The sequence below is a fragment of the Carassius carassius genome, chromosome 48, assembly GCF_963082965.1.
Source record: "Carassius carassius chromosome 48, fCarCar2.1, whole genome shotgun sequence".
Lineage (NCBI taxonomy): Eukaryota > Metazoa > Chordata > Actinopteri > Cypriniformes > Cyprinidae > Carassius > Carassius carassius.
In genome coordinates, this window is record NC_081802.1 from 8,391,474 (window position 1) to 8,414,541 (window position 23,068).

At 38.4% G+C, this 23,068-nt stretch overlaps 1 protein-coding gene across 6 annotated transcripts in view; it reads right to left on the reverse strand.

Annotated features, from left to right (window-relative positions):
- Positions 1-23,068, reverse strand: part of LOC132131578 (nuclear factor 1 A-type) — a 150,023-nt gene that overhangs the window by 37,256 nt on the left and 89,699 nt on the right. For all 6 annotated transcript variants that reach the window (XM_059543636.1, XM_059543637.1, XM_059543639.1 and 3 more), the window contains exons 3-4: positions 8,451-8,516; positions 2,813-2,887 (exon numbers count right to left, since the gene is read on the reverse strand). In XM_059543636.1, the coding sequence (XP_059399619.1) occupies positions 2,813-2,887; positions 8,451-8,516 (141 nt within the window). The remainder of the gene's footprint in view (positions 1-2,812; positions 2,888-8,450; positions 8,517-23,068) is intronic.

Below are 23,068 nucleotides of genomic sequence, written 5' to 3' on the forward strand. Positions count from 1 at the left end.
TCAGCTGAGCTTGACGGCATGCCAAGCTGTGGCGTGACAGTGTCCGACTTCATATGGGGGCCAGCTGTAAGGAAAAATCAAACTCTAGCTGATAGTGGCTGTTCCTGGGAACGTTTAAGAATACGTACACTGCAAGACTTGAGAAGTTGGAAGGGAATAGCTGATGAAGGAGGAGCAGGGGAGGGAGGAGGATATGGAAAGGCGGACCCAATCTCTGAAATTACCCCAGCTTGGTATCGACTGGCCAATTATGTGGAGTTCCATTTACAAAAACGTAGCTGCAGCGACTAACTTTATGGAGACTTTCATTTCGCTCTCCCCCACTACCAACAACCCCTCCTTCTTTCTCTTGCTCGCTTCCTCTCCTTTTTTGTGTGGTGCTTTAATAGAATATTGATCGACAGAAGCAGATTCGATTGGGCTGCCACTGAATTGTGTAATGGGTGCACAAAGCCAAGGTCATAGTGTATGGGAAGAGCTAAGGCAGCCCATTGTCCATTCAATATCACGACCTTTCATCTTCCGAACAGGCACGACCCTGCACTCAACCCCTTCTGCGTTCGCTTAAATAAATCTGCCAGACGCTCCCACACAGAAGCTCCATTGGAACTCCTCTGGGCAATTCATACGCCACTTCAGTATACCAGATTACCCTCTTCTACCCATCTTCTAATCTGGTGCACTGACCCTCTACATTTCAATCAACAGCATCATCTCGGTACCTTCCAAAAGAAGCTACCAAAGTCATAAGTGTGCATGCATACAGCACTTTAATTCACAGTCACTCCATAGGGAGCAATCCTGTTAGAGGACTTATGCTAACTGTGGGCTTTGCTGACTGCTGAACTTCTTAGATGATATTGCCCATTAAGGAAGGAAAGCGGCTGACAAAGGAGGGTGAGACTCTGTCAACTGTCCCGGCGTTCCGCAGAGAGTGGACGAAGAGGTGAAGGAGTTTTTAAGATGTCCCGCTGAGGTGATGAAAGGACTACTGTTGTGGATTATTGCAAAATTCAGAATTGAAGAATTAAATACCTTTCAATTTATGAGTGTGAATTTGAGTGAATTGGCCACGTCCCACAGAAACTTGAATTGGTTATTTACAAAATTGAAAGATATCCAACAAAGGTAATGCATTTTGTAAAATCTATGCATCTATCTAGGCATTTTAATCTTTTTTTCGAAACTTTGAAACAAGCCAACATTCAAAGTTTGTGTTGACAACTTTAAAAGAAAGTGTACACTATACACTGTGTCACTAAAATCCTCTTCCTGTTCAACTTCCTTTGGGGCTCAAGAGTAAAATGCTCTTTAGACAAACATCAGCAACCCCCAGCCGACTAAGAAGAATAAAGAGAATGATGGGGAGAAGAGAGCAGAACACTTTGATTTGAACTGAACATCCAGCATATGCCACCCAGCATTTTCTTCTCAGTGTGTCACAGATGTTAGGATAAAAGCCAATCTCTCCGCAGAGCTGGATCAATTATGCATATTCCTTAATCTTGTTACCATAATACACCAGGAGTTCTGATGCAGCACAGTACTGGCTGAGTTTTAATATCTAATATCCTATCTTCCTCTCTCTTCTGATACCTTTCATCATTTTCCGCATCCATCACATCCTTTTGCACCACCTCAAGCTGGACTCACGTTGACCCATACACTTCCTTCCTCCCGTCTGCTGTCAAGATGCCAGAATGTGGTGGCACCCAAATGTTTGTTCTCACCAGACACTGTCTTTGCATTGGCAGGCACTTTGAGGGTTTTTGTAGACAGACTGCGAGTTGAGACCACAGTGGGCTCTTTGCCTGGGCCCTTATGAGTCCTCTTCTCCTCTCCTTCGGCCAGGATTAGGTCACGAAAGCGTGTGATCAATGCACCTTTGATCAGAAGGCTCCAGCGAGTGCTGACAGGCGCTTTGAATCGGCTATTGTTAGCGGGTATCGACAGGCACGTATGGATCGCGCTGCGCTCTGTCACTCTCCACCGTGAACGTCTGCAATTTTTAAAGGTCACATTTTTTACTCCCATCCCATCCTCCTTCTTGCTCCATGCCTCCTCGGTGGAAAGTCTACTTTTCTTGTTCTGTGTTCGGCCTTAATCACTCTGTCAATCTGAGAATGACTCGATTGCTTCCTCAAACTGTGAAAATACTCACCTTCTCGCTATCTTCACTTTATTAATAAATTTAAACACCAAACATTTAACATCTGAAAAGCCGCATCTGCAATAAAAGTACAGCTTATTTACGGAAAACATAATCTGAGCTCATAAAAGAGACACCGTCTAAAAAGACTGCACAAAAAAACTTAGCTTGTACTTTAAAGAGTCCAAGTACTGTTGAACTGCACTGCACCGAAGCACTTTCAGCTGACTGCTGCATTTTGCTAGTGTTTCGATTTCTAATGAGTGGAGGGATAGTGGATTGAGCCCATTGTTCTGAAAACAGCGCTGAGAAACCAGAGAAGATTTCCTCCAGCACACTGGTTAATAACTAGCCTCATCCTACCTTTGGGCTGATTTAAGATGCTTGAACTAGGGTGTTTGAGACCTTGCAGTTTTATTCTGCTGCTGGCCTTCGCATACTAGTGTGTAACAAGCCCTAAATCATGCCAAGATCGGGACCCTCAATTTTTTCAGTTAAAAAGTTGTAAAAAACAAAAACAAACTTTAAAATATGATTTTGAAATATGAATTTAATGTCATGTTATTGACCCAGATTTCTAAAACTACACTCATATTTAAAACACATTATATGAAAACAAGTCTTAATATCTCATGCGATGTTGTAGAGTTGTTGAGTTCTTACTCTGTGAGACTCGCACAAGCTCAGAGACGGTGAAGACACCTGATGTGATGAAACTGTCCTGGAAGCCAAGGTGCCCTAGGAGACAAAAAGAAAAAGAAGAAAACATTTTATCGCAATGAACAGGACAAAATACAGAGGATAGACAACGTTTATGTCCACAACACATGCACACAAAGTCCTGGTGGGGAAGGGAATAGGGAGTGTTTAGAGGGACACTGAGGATAGAGCACATCTGGATTTGGTCCCATGAGTGTCTACAGTACAGTGGGGAAGAGGCACTTTGTGGTGTGGCGCACACACATAAACAAACAGCTGTATAGGAAGCTCAAGAAAGCCTGATTATATATGTGTTTACATATGATATGTGGTGGAAACGCGGTCTAACACATTTTTTGTGAGGCAGAGAAAAATCGGTTGCCTCTTCCAGCAGACAGACAGACCAAAATTACTGTGTTCATTGTGCTGACTACGGCTGACCCAGGACCTGCCACACACCCTGCGGGCTGCTGCTCTGCTTGAAGAACCCATATAAGCCTTAGATTCAACCACAGACAACCAGGCAACCCTAAACTTGCTACCATTCGACACCACAGAATCAAAACATGCAGTCAGTGTGTACTGCATATCCCATAATGATCTGATTTTATATAGTGTGTGAAAACTGATTATATGGCAGCGATCATCACAAGTTAGACATAAGCTTATGATATGGTCCATACAGTATGCACTAGATTAGAAGTTAATAGATTGCAACATCAATGTGGTAGTTGCAAAAGTGAGAACTGTAAGATAAAACACAAATAAATAAATAACAGAAAATAAGTTCTCAAATGGCATTGTTAAGAAAGCCAAATTATTTGTATTAGTGTTATAGGTCACATTTTATTATTACATAATACATAATAATGTAAAATACTAGTAAATAAAGCAAAAAATGTACCAAAACTTTAAATATGTATTTCAGTTGTCCTCACTCTACAAAAAAAATATGCTATTCAGAACAGGAATAAATAAGTATAAAAAATATAAGTATAAAAAAGGAATAAGTATAAATATAAAATATTGCACTATTCATTATAAACAACTTTTTTTTTTATAAACTGCAAGTCTAAATACATTTATTTAGAGTGAAACTGAAACTACTGGTGTAACATATAAAATAAAAAAAAACATGTATATATTAATATATATTCATTTTTGAATAATTTCAAATGTTCTTGATAATTTCTACTGCAAAAAAAAAAGCTAGTTTTTATTCAAACTTCTTCCATCCTCAAAGACGGCAACAAGAACATGGCAAATGATCAAACTCAATATAACTTGCGTTATGTAAATAAATGCAAACCATAAGGATCTCAAATATTATATATACAAGACATTGCGATGCTCGTACAGGTTCTTTATCCTGCTGTAGCTATTAAACGACTTCCTGCACTGCTCGGTGGCTGACCAGCTATGAAACCAACAATAGAAATGAGTTTAGTCTTGACTGGCTGGATGAGGAGACGTATAGCATGTGGACGGGTGGAATAATAAATAATAAAAACAGAGCGAGAGAAGAGAAGGAGAGAGAGAGAGAGACAGAGGGAGGGGTAATATCTACAGCTCATTGCAAGAGAAAGTGCTGACATGAGCTAAAAGACTGCAGACCTGGAGAGCATTCCTGCACAGATGCCCCTGAGATTGAGAAGAAGTGAAATAGAGTTTGTTTGGGGAGGTATCAGAAGGACGGCAGACGTACAGTATGTTAGAGGGCATGTGGCATGAAGTTAAGGTAGATTACAAAATGACAAAGCAATGAGGACAGTGGGCTACAGGGTTGAGAGCAACTAAGACAAAAAGTCAACGTTTCCACACAGCTGTACATACTGTGAAACAACAATAATACAGAGCAGAAGCGAGGCGCACCATTACTTGGAAAATAGAGGGATGACGCAATGGAGCTGAGGAGGGAGAGAGCGGGCGAGTTAAGGATCGTTCGTCACTAGAATTCCAGTATAGGGAGCATATGCACCCGGAGTTCACTGAGGGCATTTCCATGAGTGCCTCATATAGGGAGGCAGGGGCGAGGGAAGGGGCAGGGGCAGGGCTTCTATATCTCAACATGGATAATCACTCCCAGCTGTGTCCACTGTAGCGCCGCACACACACATGTAGGGAGGAGCCAGGGTTCGCCTTTCACGGCAGCACTGAGACCTAAACAAGCCTCCAGCACAGCAACAAGAGCGCTGTGTGGAACTACACTGGGCCTCGGGACAAGCAAACCTATACTGCATCTGGGTAGTTGACAAAACAAACTTTTTATTCAACATCAAGACTTTAAGTGTATATTTTATGTGCTTTGGTCATTATTAAACAACATTTTAATGACCTTTTTGCTTCTTTAAATTAGTAAAAATTAATATACAACAAGATTTAAAAAAGGGTCTTGTTTTTAATCAATTAGTTTATAACTGGACTGTGAAAAGTGTGTTTAGGACCAGAATGGAGCTATGCGACGTGAATGAGTGTTGGCAAAAACAAATAACTAAATTGCCATTTATGCAAATTGCCACTGGCCTTGGTGATGTCATCAGAGACGGAAAGTTGTTGAAGGGGTGGAGCAAGTTACTTAATTCTGATTGCGAATTACAAAGAGTGTTTTTTTTCAGAATTATGTGCACTGATAAGGAATGTGTATTAAGAAATCAGGAATGAGTAAAACATGATATTCAATGAGAAAAAAGGGGGCGCCGCTTGATTTTATCCACCAAGAATCGATTAGTGAAAAGTATTCATTAAGTATCAGAATGAAGACAGACATCAGAGACTAGAAGTTGTTTAAGTGGCTGAGCATGTTGATGATTGGATAGTGAAAAGTGTGTGTTTACATACCAGAATAGAGTTAATATGATTTTTATTGTCTTTCATATGTCTTTCTATCGACTTTCATATCTCTCAGTTATTCATTTCATCATCAACAACATGTATAAAGCATAATAACCTGAAAAATCTCTTTTCAAATAGTCTTAGATGAAGTCTCCACTGCTTGACATTTGACAGCCACCCATAAACAAGCCTCTCAAGAGGCAGTAAAGAACTGTTTAACAATTTTTACTAGCTTCTTAACAAATGTCTCTCACAGTCTGCCATTTTCTTGTGCCCTGTGTTATGGGTTTCCCACCTCCCCTATCTCTCTCCTGGGCTTGTAAAGAAGAGGATATCCTCTGGCCTTATCTAATAGTCTGCGGATTGTGCAACAGCTGCCTCATCCCAGAAAGACAGCAGCCCGCTCTGTAAAAGTGCACGTAGCATGGAGCACAAGGGTCAAGGTCTACCAGCAAAAACAAACCATGGACAAATAAAAGTTGATCATGTTTTCCTGCATCGGGGATGAGAGGGAGACAGAAATAAGGGAGAAACAGAGGGGATGACAGGGAAAAGGTGGAACTGTGCGATAGCCTCAAGCTACGTCTGACAGTATTTAACAGGCAGTGAAAGAAGTCAGTGGTCTTTGAAGGGTTAGCTCACTCTAAATAAAAATTCTCTCATCATTTACTCACCCGCATGTTATCTCAAACCCGTATGACTGTCCTTCTTCCATGCAAGCAAATATATCATATTTTTCCTGACTGCTCTTTTCCATTCTTATGTAGCTCTTAAATGTCATTCTTCATTACACGATATACTTAGATTTGAGATTTGCACATGAAGAACAATATAAATTTTGGCTTCAGAAGACAAAATATAATAATTAAATAAGTCTCTATATATATATGTGTGTGTGTGTGTGTGTGTGTGTGAGTGTCTGTGTTTAAATAATTTCATTATTATTAAATAATTTTAAAAAAATTATAAATGAAATTATTGTTTTTTAAATGAATAAATGTATTACATATTTAAATATGTGATTTATGAATTCATACATGTTAAGTTTTCAAATTATTTAAAATATTATAAATGAGTGCAATAAACATGATAACATATGCACATAAATATATTTACACATCTGTCTATCTATCTATCTATCTATAGATAGATAGATATAGATATATATAGATATATTTACATATATTGCAAAGATATTACACACAACAGTTATCATACATTAAATTTAATCTAATGAAAAAGCATAGTAAAAATGCTGTTTAATTTTTCCTTTTATAATTTAGAAAAATGCTTTTATGAGGCAGTGAAGTAAAGTTTCAGGTCTTCAATAAAAGTCGCATACATTGTTTTTAGATCCAGTGGGTCAAATGCTGCTGAGTCCAGTTTTGTGAATTAAAAAGGATGAAACAAGACCAGGGTTCTCAGACTGGATTGGGACTGGCCTGTACCGCTTCAGATCAAATAATCCGAAGATCATGATGACAGATACAGATGCCAGATGGAGCAAGTTTGTACGGGAGAGAAAATATGAAAAAAAGACATTAGCTGAGTGATTATGTGCAGCCTATATCAGCACAACTCAGGGGTGATCTTCAGTTCAACATGAGAGAGAGAGATGAAAAGATAATATCAGCTACATGCAGGATGAGAGAGATGGAATGCGCTCATCTGTCTGTATCCTCTAATCTGAGTAAACAGGGCCATGTTGGTGTCACACACAAGGGCGTGGAAATAATAGCTCAAGCTTCGCGTGAACATATGCAATAATCTTTAAGTTAGGAGGAAAATATGTTTTATAATGCAGTGTTGAGGGATGCATACGTAACAGCGCTCCAGGGGGGTTGTGGGAGGATAAAGCGGGACTTTTTGACATCATTCTCTGTTTAAACTAAAGCCAACAGGCCATTCAATCATTGTGTTTATGTTTTTTCAAACTGCAAATTAGTCGACGCGTACTGTTTCATTGTCCGCTAATAATTTGTAAACACACACAAAATCAGCGGAATTGCTGCTCTGTGTTTGTTTTAAAAGAGCTCATTTAAAACAATTTTCCTGCGATGGAAAGATGCCACTTTTCGACACAAGTTTCTGCAGACGTGATCTTCTTAAGAGTAATCACCCACCTCTGGCTTTTACTAACACACTTACACTAAACTTCTCAGAGGAGAGAGCAAATTCTAGAGCTTCGACAATGTGAAAAATTTGCAAACTTGTTCTTACTATAGCTGAACTAGCTAACAACAACTAGATATACTTTGGGGACAAAATAATCTAGGCCAGATTCAAACCTGTACTACCCACACACTCATCAAAAATGAGGTTTCAGAAGTGATACCATAGTAGAACCATTTTTGGTTCCACAAAGAACCTTTCAGTGAACCTTTTGTGCTATGGAAAGTTTCTACACTCTTAAACATAAAGGTTCCAAAAGTGATGCCACAGAAGAATCATTTTTGGTTTCCCAAAGAACTTTCTTAAAACCACTGTGAAGAACATACAACAACAACAAAGGGTTAATGGATGGTAAAACATCTCAAATTACCATCAATTCCAATAAAGAACCTATATTTTTAAGAGCCTACCAAATGCAATGGAAGAAAGACTCGTGGTTCCATTTATTTTCTTTATTTGTAAGAATGTATGAGCTCCAAGGTCATCTGGAGTAAATATACAGTATGCTAACAAGAGGCTCCAAACAACCTGGATAATGTTTTGGACTTGTAAATGCATATTTCTAGATATGTTGGGAAATGTGAGTAGAAACACTCACCATTTTCCGGCTGGTCTTTGATGTCACTTTCACTGGGCTGGTTCGGACTTTCAGACTGCCCTGTTTCTGTAGAGAGGCACACAAAGAAAGAGAGACATAGAAAGTGAGATTTTTTTTCAAGACCACATTGAAATCAAGCCACTGACAGCCTCCCAAAAACTGTTTCTGCAGCCCAAAGATTCGGATAGAAAACATCTAGTCCAGAGTACCAAAGAATCACCATGCTGAGCGTGCAGTCTGGCTGCCAAGCGGCTCTGGTCGCGCAGGTGAAACCTTACGCTGATGTGTGTATACATGAGGCCACCGTGTTGTCGATTCAATAGAGCTGACTGCTGCCACAGTATAGGCTGACAGACAACAGCATGCATTGTAAAAATACTCCCTGTCTTTCTACGTTTTAAACAACTGCAGATGCAATTAACTTATTAATAAATGTGGTTTATTAAAGAAATAAATAAATTTGGTAAACTACATTTTATATTTTAAGATATAGAATTACAATAAAGTGTAAATAAATACAATATACAAAATAAAATTTAAGTGAATTATGTGATTATATACAGTAAATCAACTGACAGACCTAACTGTAAGAGCATTCAGATGCAAAGGGAAATTATTGGAATAGAAGGTCTGACTGTACTCTAGCCAATGTCCTTTTGGCACACGGCTTGGTAGGTCAGACCAACAGTGGGGTCTGGGCTGTGAATTCACACTGAGTGTGCTATTTGCAGCCGAGGCACTTATGGAAATAAGTCTAGAGAGAGAAAGCCTTCAGACTTGGGTGTACTGCATAAAAAAGGCCCTATAAATTTGATGGGCTCCGATTTCTCCCAAGAAGTGCTCTTTAACGGTGCCATTAGCTTCGATAGCAATGATTCGTGCTGTAACTTTCGCAAAGATTCACCCGGGATCCTTTAACTCTTCTATGACAGCCAAAAATGGCAAAGAAACACTCTTTAAGTTGATTTAGGCACTGGGGTGAGTATTGATTTCTCACTGGAGATAAAATAGTTGTGCTGGGAGAAATATTACCTACAGTATGTCACGCTAACAAGCACAAAAAAAAAATAGCTGGCGAATTTGGGATCGGAATCTGATTAATGTCTTTTTACACTACATTTTTTGGCAAAACACACGTTAAAAATATCACTCTGGAAAAAAAAAACTTCAAATTTGTTTATAAAATGCTTCAAATTTCGGTTTAAGTTAATTCACAGAAAAACTATTTTTGGTACAAGAAGAAAAAGGATTTATTACTTTTTCCTCTTAATTGTTTTGCCCAAAAATATGCTAAAACATCACTTTTGGACACAACTGTAACTAAGAGGCTAAATGTCAGAAATATTTGTGTACAAAAATACTCAAAATTTCAGTTAATTTTACAGTAAATGACAGAGGAAAAAAACAATTTTTAGACTTTTTCCACTTTAGTTTTTGGGAAAATCATTTTGGGGCACAAATGTAATGAATAGGCTTAACTGCACAATAATTACTCGCTTCACACTGCTGCTTGAACTAAGGTGCTACAGCGATCTGTTAAGTCATTTAAAAGCATCACAAAGGCATTCATTGTTTACATTTGTGGTAGAATATACAGGATTTGAAAGCTGAGACTTTGTTTATTTTCAGAAGTAAGAAAGCACAAGCACACTTTTTGCGATTATTGGATGGGAGGCACGTTACAAATGTTTGGTGTAGAGAAAAAGTGCCGATCTGGCAACCTTGACTTGAACTATGGTCAAGTCAAACAGAGCTTGCTTTAATGTCGCTATTTTTAACTGTTAATGTTGTCACATTAATTTTGACAGCCCTAAATTCAACAGAGAGATTTTCTTCACACACAGTACGAGTTGCAGTCTGATACGTTTTTCTGCCGCCTTTTGAATGACAGAATAGAATCGGCCATGAACAATCCACCAATGGCCGATAATTAAATAAATTGCTTTTATCGGCCGATACCGATTATTGGCCGGTGCATATCGAGTTAAAACAACACTTTGGAACACAAATGTAACTAATAGGCTAAACTGTGCTATAATTAGCATACAAAATGATTAAAATCTCAGTTAACGATAAATCTCAGAAAGTAATTTTTGATAAAAGAAGAACAAAGCAAAAACCAGACCCCTGACACAACAAAAAATTCAAAAAATAAAAAATTAATAAATAAAGTTTGGCCAGCCCCTTCATCTGCTCCTAGACAAAGTAAACAATTTAGGGCCTTGTTTGCATTCAGCTCAGCGGTAACGTCTGCATCAACAGTTTAAAACAAAGGCTATCTGAAGAGTGGGACGAAAAAAAACAAAAAACAAAAACACACACACACAGCAACACCCCCCACCCCAGCAACAGCCCAGAGATATGTGAAAGCGCAACGAAAGGGGCTGGGAAACCGGGTGCTGGGTGGGTGCGTGTGTGCGGGGACTTTCACACACTCTCACAGTTGCCCTTCGCGGACCAAGTGCTCTCTCACACAGTGCCCATTGCTAATTAAATATGCAAATGAGGCGTGAGACCCAGACTCCGTGTGTCACATCTGCATTTACCCCCTGTCGAGGGCCCTCGGAGAGCGAGGGGGGAAACAAACAAAAAAAAACTCCCACCCGAAATAAACAACAAAAAAAGACACTAAACAACAAACAACTAAATACCGTGCACAAACAGGCCCATTCACCAGGCCTAAATCCTCTATACAAGAGCATAACAAGCCACTCTATGGGCCGCCGATTGAAAGACAGAAGAGAGATGGTTCCTGCGTATCTTTAATTTTGTTCTCACACCATCAAAAAGATGGGGACGCCGCTCGGGTGTGGGAGAAGAAAAGCAAACTGGAGTGACTCAGTCAATGTGTTATTCCGCCTTGATTCCACAATGGAATTCATTATGGAACAATCGAAAAGGGATGCAGAGATAAAAAGACGTCATTTAGCATTTGGTAACAAGCCTGGGATAATTGAGACAGGCTCAGGTTGCTTCACCGAAAGGAATGTGGCTGAATTAGTCGGAGAGGTGATTCCCTAATTAAATCATTAGGACCGGCTTGCAGCGGCGGGCAGGTTGGGTAGGAGCGTTATACCCCCTGGCCTGCCTCTGACTCCGACTGCCTCCCAGGCCAGGCCAAGGGCTTTAGGGGGGCGAGTGCATACACTCACACACACACACCGCCTGGTCTGTTTCATTATGCATGCACTAAACCATCTGTACTTCTTGCAGGTCTGCTCGTCCCAACCCGCCGCTTTCTCACCAAGTGCTTTGCTGTAATCCAATTGTGTGTTAAAACCCTGCTTTCAAAAGGCCCTTTACACAGTGGGCTCAAGAACACGAAGGCCCATAAAAGGAGGCAGAAACTTAATTTAGAAATACAAACGGGCCTTTCTGGAGTATCAATGGAAGGTGAGGCTCCAGGGATTGGAGCATTGTTTCCACAAGTATCGTCCCCCAGATTTTTTTTCCCTTTTGGGCCACCATAGACATTATGAGATGGTGGGTGCCGGATTCCTGCGTGGTCACACTCAAGACTATCTGGACTAGTCGAGGAACTCAGAAGGAACGTGTTTTAGAAAGATGGCTACAGCAACACAAATATGTTTTATTTTTTGGAGAGCAGCATATTTGGGCCATGATGCACATTACATAAAAAAGACATGGGGGAGAAAAAAAAAAAGAAATAATTTCTGGGAACTGCAATGAGTCACATATGGGAAGCATGCTGATGAAACCTGAAATTGTGAGCGACGTGAGAGAAAAGGGAATAAAGGCAAGGCAGGAAGAGTAAATCAAGTGGAATATGCGTAAAAAAAAGAAGAACATTTAAAGCTTTTAAAAAAAAAAGGTTAATACAAAAAAATATTTTGGTTAAATGTTTGACTTTTTTGTTTTGTTAATTTTTGCCTAATAAAATTTATTTACTGTTTCACTTGAATTAGAAAGCCATTTAAAGCACAATGGATTATAATAAAGGAAAATGACACAAGAAAATATTTTTTGTGTCAGAAGACCAAAGCTGCATTTATTTTACAGTAAAAACAGTAACATTCTGAAACCTTTTTACGATTTAAAATAACTATTTTCTATTTTAATATATTTTAAAATGTGATGTATTCCTATGACGGCAAAGCTGAATTTTCAGCATGTCACATGATCCTTCAGAAATCATTTTAAAATGTGATTTGCTGCTCAAAAAAACATATACAGTAAATGTTGAAAACAGTTGTGCTGCTTCATATATTTGTGGAACCTATGATTTGATTCTTTAATGCGTAAATGTAAAAAAACTTAATTTATTTGTAACATTATAAATGTCTTTATAAAAGTCATTTTTGATTAATTTAATGCATCCTTAAAATCTTACCGATCCTAAACATTTGAATGCTAGTGTACATTTACACACACACACTTTATCACCATTTCATATCAAGAGAGGTCAAGAGAGGTTCTTCTGCATGGGGAAGTGGAGAAAGACGTCTGTTTCCGTCAGGCTGCTGCCCGTGTTCACTGTTTGAGTAACCCTGACCTCTCCCCCTGCGCTTTTACGTCACACCGTATTTAATAAGAGGCAGTGTTTAGACAGGACCCTTCTGCTTCTCCTCTATAGATCAGCCTGTTGTGGAGGCTTGTGCTGTTTTTCTTCTCTCGTGGAGCGTCGCTTGTTTATACTGCTGTTTTCGGAGGACCGGGAAGCGAGACGGGAGAGGATAGTGTTACAGGCCGTGTTTACAGATCCTGTCTGGATTTTGAATAGTAATACTGGTGTGTTTTCTTTCATTCTTCAGTAACTTTTGAGTAAAGAAGGTAGGGAGCCCTAGTAGCTTTGATGTGTTTCAGCCAAGCTTGTACACCAGAGCAGGGTGTGTAAAAATGAGCAGAATCCACTTTGCGGTCTCCCAGCGATTACATTATGGGATCATTGTGGTACAGTAAACCAACTGCAATCCGGCAAAAAGTAATAAAACTACCCGAGTCTCATTTATTCTTTAGTCAGTGTGACTTGAGTTATTCCCCCCAGCAAATATAAAGCCAAACCAGACTATAAGAGAAAGCTATCAATAAATGCTAGCAAAGTAAAGGAATGCCAGGTTTCCCTACTTGAACTTGTAAATCAGCTCTTGTGCTAGTGGTGTAAGACAAGCTGTCTGAATTGCCAAGCTACCGTTACCAAGACACAAAAGCGGGACATTCCTGATTTATTTGAATCCTTGTTCCCCCTGGACTGGCAGAGGCACTGGGAACAAGATATCATTATTAGCTAATGCAAGATGGAGTGTGGAGTAATGAAAATTTAACACAGAACAGTCAACAGCATGGTTCAAAACCTGTCTTGCTGTCTATGTATGCAAAATCCTAACTGAAACGTGACCCTGTACAGTAAATGGGCAATTTGTAAAGTTTATAGGTACTCAAAAGTGCAAGTGCACTGTTAGCATGATGCTAAGCATAAAATACAGGGCAAGCATAAATTAGGGCTAAAATTGTCCTAAATTTTGTGATAAATGACCATAGGCCTAAAAGATTTTGGTTAATTTATATCAGGTAGCATTGTATGTTTCATACAAAAAAAAAAAAAAAACTTCAGATGAATTATGTCAGCTTTTAGCATGTTGCTAAGCTAACAATGCAGAACTGCTGATCTGTCATAAACTTTATAATTGTGAAAAACTGTAGAAAACACATTTGAAATGAATTACGAACTATTCATTTTCACTGGAATTATTTTAACCAAACTTTAACATGTTGCTAATCTAACAGTGCAAGCATGAAAATACACAGCATGCACAAGTAAAATTTAGTGATGAAGACTGTAGTGAATTTTGCAATGACAAATAATTGAGTTCATTTATATCAGGTTAAGTTATCTTTATCTAAACTTTATCATGTCTAACAAAAGAAGAACTATTGTTAATTTATATAATACGCTTTTGACAAAACAGTATTGGGGATAGCGCATTACAAGAAACATGAGTTACGTAATCAGATTACTTTTTTCAAGTAACTAGTGAAGTACAGCATTTATTTTACATTTACAAGAAAATATCTAAGATACTTTTTCAAATAAGTAACGCAAGTTAATTGATTTTCCCATTTATTCACTGACAGCTCTCCTGTCCCTTTGTTGAGTGCAGAGGAACTTCCTTTAGGCTTGAGTCTTATTCATTTTACTTTTGGTGTAAAAGGGCCTTTACAGTTGCTAAAAATATAACTTTTGGGTTTTTTGTTAATAAAATTAATAAGCCCAGCTTAGGTGACAAAAAGTAACAAAAAAGTAATGCATTACTTTTCAGAAAAAGTAACTAACACAATTACTTTTTCATAGAGTAACACAATATTGTAATGCATTACTTTAAAAAGTAACTTTCCCCAACACAACAAAAAACTTTAGAAACCAAACTTGAGATGAATTATATGCAACTTTTCATCTCTGCATTTATTTTAGCCAAACTTTGTGTAGTATGGAGTTGGTACGCAATGACTAGTGGGTAAATTTACTTTTTCACTTCCTGTGATATTTCAATGTCAACCTATTCCCTATGTTGCAGTGCCCTTTGGACCGAACATTGATACTTTCTACACTACGCAAGCCACTGGAACATAACCTTAGTCTCTCCATCGTCCCTGGCTGGTCGAAATGTTCCAGAGGGAGCGAAGGAAAAAGTGGACCGTCCTCAATGCTAGCAGCTCCTCTATGGGAAAAGATGTATTCCCCTGGCCTGTAAGCAAACCCTTTCTTGTTTCCTGAGAGCTGTGCTTCTCGACTCCCCTGATATGAACTACAGTTTCTAGGAAAAGGCAGGAAAGTCAAGCAGAGGATGAGGAGGAGGAGGAGGAGGAGGAGGAGGAGGAGGAGGAGGAGGAGGAGGAGGAGAAAAAGTTCTTGGCTTTTTCCCAGGAAGGGAGAGCCAGAGAGAATCAGAATCCCAGAATTGCCCTGGGATATGGTGAAATATACAGCCCTGGGGCCACTTTCAATTTACTCTCTGCAGTTCTCTTTCCCTCTTTCCCTCTCTAAATAGCCAGACTGTGAGAGAGAAGTCGAAGCTGTCAGGGATCTAATGTGTATTGCGACCTACTGTAGCCCTGATGTGGAGAAATAGAAAGATCGCGAATGGGTCAAGTGTCTGTGTGAGCACGGATTCCTCAAAGGGAGTATGAGGAAAGGGGAATATCCGCAACACCAAACAAGAAAAGAACAAAAACCAAACCAACAAACATTAGACTTTGACAGTGATATTGAAAATACCAGAATGTAGTGATTAGGCAAAAATTTGACCTTTCGAAACAGTTGGGCCAAAAGTAGCATACGCTACTCCAAACAAAAACCCATATTGTTGTGATGCCTACATCTGCAAGCTCCAGACATATCCTGTCTTTGTCTTCAGAGCGTCTCTTGCTTGCCCTAGTTGAACGCACATGATGGCACAGGTAGAGGAGTTTGTCCTTGTTCTGACAGGGGGATCTTTCGACAAATATAGTCTGAAAAAAAAAGAACCGGGCTCTCCATGTAGGCCCTGGGGTCCAGGAGAACAACACAATAGGTATTACTGGCATTGTTATTCCTGACTCTAAGCCTATGTGTGCTGTAAGGAGAGAAGAATGTTTGCGTTTGACCTCTGTCAGGCTTGATTTCCTGGTGTTTGAGGATGCGGGAATGAATCAGAAAAAAAGTGTTGTCAGTTTGATTGTCATTTGCCAGAGATCTAATCTCAATGAGTACCATGAGACTCTCATTTTGTGGCACGGGTGCCTATGTGTGTATGTACATGCGTGTTGTAATTCAACGCTCTCCAAGAGCCCAGCAGACAGGCTCCAGCTGCAAACGTGCAACGGACTTTGTGGGTGTTTATTGCTGTCAGGATCACCGACACACCTGTCTCCACAACAACCACCGCCTGTAGCTAGGTAGTCTGTCTCCAACTGACTACAGAGGTGTCAATGCTTGCACTATCGTCATGCTGACAGTGAGGTGTAAGATGAGACTTTTTTTGACATACATTACTCATTAAATAAAGGAGTTACACAAACAGGTTTTCAAATTCACAAAATGCTAACTTTAATATAGAAAATAATGAACATTTTCGGTTCATTAAGGTAAGTTTTTAAAGGGAACCTTTTCGATGTACTTCAATAATAAGTTGAGGCGGGCTAAATCAAAATGTTTTTTGACACAAACTCTTGACAGCTTGTACTAAGAAGGAATGTAATCACAAACAATGCTTTGTGAAAGTGAAAAAGTGACATACAGCCAAGTATGGTGACCCATACTCAGAATTCGTGCTCTGCATTTAACCCATCCAAAGTGCACACACACACAGCAGTGAACACACACACACACCCGGAGCAGTGGGCAGCCATTTATGCTGCGGCGCCCGGGGAGCATTTGGGGGGTAATTTAGAGTGAGAAGACATTATTATTTTAGGAGGAATCTGACTGGACATAATTTGCATAGTACAAGATGAGTCATCAATACTTTGGTCCAAAGTTAGATCTTTAATTGTTTCAGGACCAACATAGATATGGCTTAAAATCTACCAGACATGGACTAAAATCCACAAAATGGGTTCCTCAGTTGTTTCAGCACAGTGCCACAAACTGTCAACTTTACCCATAAACATGACCGTAAGTAAATCCAGAGAACATCAATAACTGGCGGGAGACATTTACACCATTCATGGCACAGGAGGGTGTGCTTGGCGGGCCACTGATACCAACTACAATGCTGTGGGCAGAGAAGCCTCGTCTCAAACCCCCCGCTTCCCTTCTCTCTCAGAATGAGTGAAAATAGAAAGTCTCCATGATCTTGGCAGTAGGACGTTTGCAGAAAAAAAGATGGGGTGATTCAATTTGGCAGCCAACTTTTTCACTCCCTCTCCTTTCGTTGTCTTCCCCTCTCTCGCTCTCTGCTCGCTCTCTTCCTTAGAGAGTGGCTGGCCATAGCCCGAGTTTGGCACGAACTGGAAGACACTTGCCAAGGCTGAAGCGTACACCGCCAGGGATGCACTACCCAGCCCGCAACTTCCCCTGAAACACACTTTTCTCCAGCCGCTTCTCACTGAGGAGAGCCTGGCCGCTAGAAAAAGTGACCACCCACACATCAAAATGCAAAAAAAAAAAAGACCAAAACATTTGAGGAAAATAATAAAAATAAAAAACAGGAGTTATGCTGGATTAAGAATTAATGCTTTCATTATATATATATATATATATATATATATATATATATATATATATATATATATATATATATATATATATATATATATATATATATTTGTTTTTTTTTTGTTATATGTTATATTCATCATATATTTCTTGCTGGTCTATTAGTTAAAGGACTAACAGCCAGCCTACATAATATAAAGACAAATAAAGTTTTTTTTTTTTCTTATTGATTTTTCAATTTATATTGATTTGATTTAATTCACCCGATGAATGGAGATGATAAAAACTAATTTAAAAATGTAACCGGTTGATTCTTCGGGGGCTACAATCTTCCTGTGCACTTTCTAAATTTCACGTAAATCACCTGTGTCCATTTTTCACGCACAGTAAGTGTTGCATAAACAATCTCTCCACAGCCCACAAACAAGGCACTCCGTTCAAAGCCCTGACACGAGCTCTATATCGTCTAGACGTGGGAAGCAGAGACATTTATATTAATGCTGTCGTGAATTAGAATTCAAACGCGATCGTTTCGAGAGGCTGGGGAAGGAAAAGCCTTTGGACAAATGCTCAGTTGTGAACAGCGACTCGGTCCAAGTCCCTGGCGTACGCCCGAGGCATTCATGAAGATGCCAGCCAAAGCTCTAGGTTGTCATTTCAACCCTTCCAGGCCCTTAAACTAACAGTGAAATGGGTAGAAGAACAGGGACAGCGTGAAAAACAGATAAGAGCAGCCGTCTAAAAACAAAACCATCATGTGCTGTCTCAATCGTGGCTGAAGGACAAGAAACCGAAACAGCGTCCAACTCCCATCAAGACACACTGACAATTTCACGTAGGATGTTGAATTTCATTTTCACCCTACGAGTGGAAATATAACGCCATCACGCTCTGCTCCCACACAGTCGCTCCTCCCCTCCACCTCCATTTTGTGCCGATTAGTGTGCCACCATTTTAAGGCAGTCGCTTCTCGACAGGAACACAGGACCAAACAATCGGGCCTGTCAGGTGAGAAACTCGTCTGTTTGTCGCAATTGTACCTCAGACTATTCAAACACAATAGTTCTAATAATTACAAATGTAATTGTAAACAAAAGGCCGGGAAAACGTGCCAAAATCCCCATTTAAAAGCATCTTGTTGGCTCTCCTTTTTTTTTTCTCTGCCACACAAGCTTATCCCAACCATAACTGCTAAACCGTCCTGCCAGGCACAGCAATACTGAGAGAATCACGTTAGCTGCTCCTATTGTTGGATGACACAGAAAACGCCGTTGCCAAGAACTATACTGCCAAGTTCAACAGCATCCTGATTTGAAAAAAAGGATGGTAAAAACAAAACAAAAGTCCGATCCCACACGCAGGCGCGTATAACCATTACTTTTGGGAGATTCATTAATAACGCAGAGTTGCAGATGTTACCATTTATCTCTAATACACCCTCACTCCACTTAATACTTCACACCCTGGCAGCCATCTTAAAAGCTCTGGCAACCATTTTAAAAGTGCCCTCTCTTTATTTGAGCACCTGCCATCCCCCCATGCCACACTTTGTCGAACAATAGGCTACTCAGGATTTAGCCACCATGGTGGCCAAATCCATAATTCGCCATTTTTTTTATGGCAAACAAAATATGAAATGGGAAAAACTGAGATTAATAAGATACAAACTGAGAGACGATGCCTAATGTTATGGTCTGTGGTTCCACAAACAATAAAACTGATTGAATACAAAGTCAAAATATCATATTGCAAAACAATACAATACGTACAATCTAAGCAAAATTTTCTGAAATATAATCTGCATGCATGTAGGAAGTGTATGTTCTCAAAAAGATGTCTAAAAATGTGAAAAAGTATGATTTTTTTTTATTGTGTGCAAGATGTACAATTTTGTAATTCTTATATTACACACACACACACACAATATATAAAAATGCAAAAATATATAATTAATATTAGTTTAAAATCCAAACACAAAAATACTAAAAATGATAGTTAATACTATAAGTGACAATAAAGACATATATAATGTTACAAAAGATTTATTATAATATAAAAGATCTATTACAAATAAATGCTGATCTTTTTAACTTCCTAGTCATAAAACAAATGGTTTCAGCATCATGCGACACTGAAGACTGGAGTAATGATGCTTTGCATCACAGGAATAAATTACATTTTAAAATAAATTCAAACAGAAAACAGTTCCCTTAAATTAAAAAAAATAAAATTTCACAATTTTACTGTTTTTACTTTTATTTTTGAACAAATAAATGCAGCCTTGGTGAGCATAAGAGACTTCTTTAAAAAAATTAAAATACATATTTCTTGGATGACAAATTGCTAATCATTTTCAAATATTACATTAAAATAAGTCGTAATAAATAAAACATTAAAATAAACTTCTCTACAATATTATAATTTCTTGATAACCTCAACAATGAAGCCGAACTACTGTCTGGTGCCAAAAAGCATCTTTTGAAGACTTGTGCAGATGGCAGAATGAAAAGTAGTTTGCATAAACAAGGAATTTTTCCACAGTTCACATTACAAGGCACCACTGGACAGTACATGTTTGCTTGACTGCCATTACACAGAATTCACAACACAAGCTATATAACGTTTCATATTACAGTCTGTTTTACAGCAATGCAAGCGGCTGATGCACTGCAGTGGTGTACGCATGTGTGTGTGTGTGTGTGTGTGTGGACCTCTGCCCAGACCTGGAGCACCGAGTCTCATTTATAATGCCTGTTGTTCTGTTAAGATGCTCAAGGAATCACTCAACCACGGCAATTCCAGCAGTGACGGCGGATCAATTAACCAAAGCATGATTAACATTACAGCAGAGCGCCGTGGAATAATGGACGTCTCGGGAAAGTGGATTAGGACGAGAGGAACCTTGACGTGCGGCCCGAGATATTGCGCCAGTGAAGGACGCCATCAGCAGTGGCATGACATAAGCCAGACCAAAATAGTTTAGGAATGCAATTGATGAATTGCCATATTGATTCAGTTCTGCCTCACTTAGCATAATTATAGCGCTGTAATGGATAGCGTTACCGCTGCTGCTTTTTGTTTTATCTTTTCCTTTTTCGTTAACTCTCCACTTCTGAACTTGTTTGGGAACTGTATGAACATGCATACGGTTGTGGATCGGAAACCTAGAGATGCAAATTATATTCTTCTGAAGCCCTGAACTTGTGAAAAACGGCTCTTTACTGGAAGCCCTGAACCTGATTGCTGGACTCTCTTAGGGTGAACTTACATAAAACACATTCTTGCATTGAAAAATAGCTATACTAAGTGCAACAGACGCGAACAAGGTATATCTAAGCTCGCTTATCAAAGTTTGACTGCTTTGAGGCATTAAAAAGCACAAGATGTGATACAGTGGCCAAAAATGTTGGATGAAACGGATTACAATAAATGCATTAGATATGACACAATGAGTAAAAATGCATAACTATATATATATATATATATATATATATTTTTTTTTGTAATGTCTAAAAATTAGCAAACAATTCTCAAAATAAATAAATAATACACTTTATGTTTTTTTTTTCAATTTACACAAGTTGAGTAATATTTATTTAAAAATATATACATTTGAGGTTCATAAATACATTATTTATTATTTATATTAATATTATTTATATATATATATATATATATATATATATATATATATATATATATATATATATGTGTGTGTGTGTGTGCTTACCTATACAAAATAAACCGATATATAAATATAAATATATACATATTTAGAATAATACCTTAGACATTTAATATCAATATTTCTTTCAAGGTTATGAAAATATATACATATGTTTTATATTATTTTAAAAATTACATGCATTTGAGTCAAAAAATGTTATGAATGTGTACAGTCGTGGCCAAAAGTTTTGAGAATTACATAAATATTGGAAATTGGAAAAGTTGCTGCTTAAGTTTTTATAATAGCAATTTGCATATACTCCAGAATGTTATGAAGAGTGATCAGATGAATTGCATAGTCCTTCTTTGCCATGAAAATGAACTTAATCCCAAAAAACCTTTCCACTGCACAGTGTTAATTTCGTTGACTAAATATTTTCGTCATTATTTTCGTCACGAATATTTTTTTGCGGACGAAAACGAAACGAAAACTAGAAAAGAAGTCACTGATGGAGACTAAAACTATGACTAAATTGATTGACATTATCGTCAACGAATAAAGGACGAGACGAAAACAGACTGTGATGAAAATCCAATAAGCAGACGGGAGAGATGAACAAAAGAACCAATCGGCAAAACGGAACAGGCGAAACTGCATGAGTGAAGAGAACCAATCAGAGACTGACTTATTTGACTGAGCTCCCGGGAAGACGGCATTCGAAGAGGCGATGTCTTAAAGAGCGACAAAAGGTCCACAGCTGGGAGAAAAAGAAGGGGAGACTTGTGGGCTCACTTCACGTTTGACGACGAACAAAACAAAACACAGTGTAAGGCATGCGGAGCCATCATTCGTGGCAAGAACACAACCAATTTGAAAAGACATTTACAGACGAGCTACCTGGATATTTTCTCAAAGGTAAATTCACAACGATGTTCTTTTGTTTATTGAGCTAAGCAAAATTGGAAGACTGTAGTGTGTAGATGTTGTAGCATTAAATATTACGAACTGAAAAGTACTGTAAAATAGCCCCTTCTAGTTAGAAGAGCACCATACTAATACGTAATATTATGCTATATACATTTGATTAATACTAATATTTAGTATATTTTATAATGTTCTACTTGTTGACAATATCACAAATATTTCTAGATTAGTCGTGTGAAACGTGACTGTTCACATCCTATCATTATACATACTAATCTAGCAATATTGTGGTATTTAAAACATACAATATTGCTAGACAAATGAATACCTTATAAAATCTTGTTATTTTTTTTATCCACCTAGCTGCCAACTTATTAAATATTTACTTTTTTCACGCTTTTATGTGCGTTTAGTGCTTTAATATTTACTGCTTGCACAAATAAAGTATTTGCAATGAATAAATAATATAAACATATTTAAACTATTTTCCTTTTTTATGTCACAGCTACAGAAGTCTCCTGATGAAGGCGGTGAACCAAGCGCAAAAAAGGCAAAAATGTCCAATCAAAACATTGCAGAAGCACTGTTAGGTACTACAAAGTACAAAAGCAATGCCAGAGAACAGCAAGTAAAAGAGGAGGCTATAGCAAAATGGATTGGACGTTCAGGGTTACCACTGACTACAGTAGAAGATGAGGACTTTATTCTCATGATAGAAGCATTTGATAAGAAGCTGACAGTGCCAAAGAAAACAAAGATAAACAATCTGATTGAAAAACACTATGAGGAAGAAATGACAAAGTTTAAGAAACGACTGTGTGGTGCTTGTAAAGTGTCAATTGGAATTGACCTATGGACTAAAAAGGGACTGTC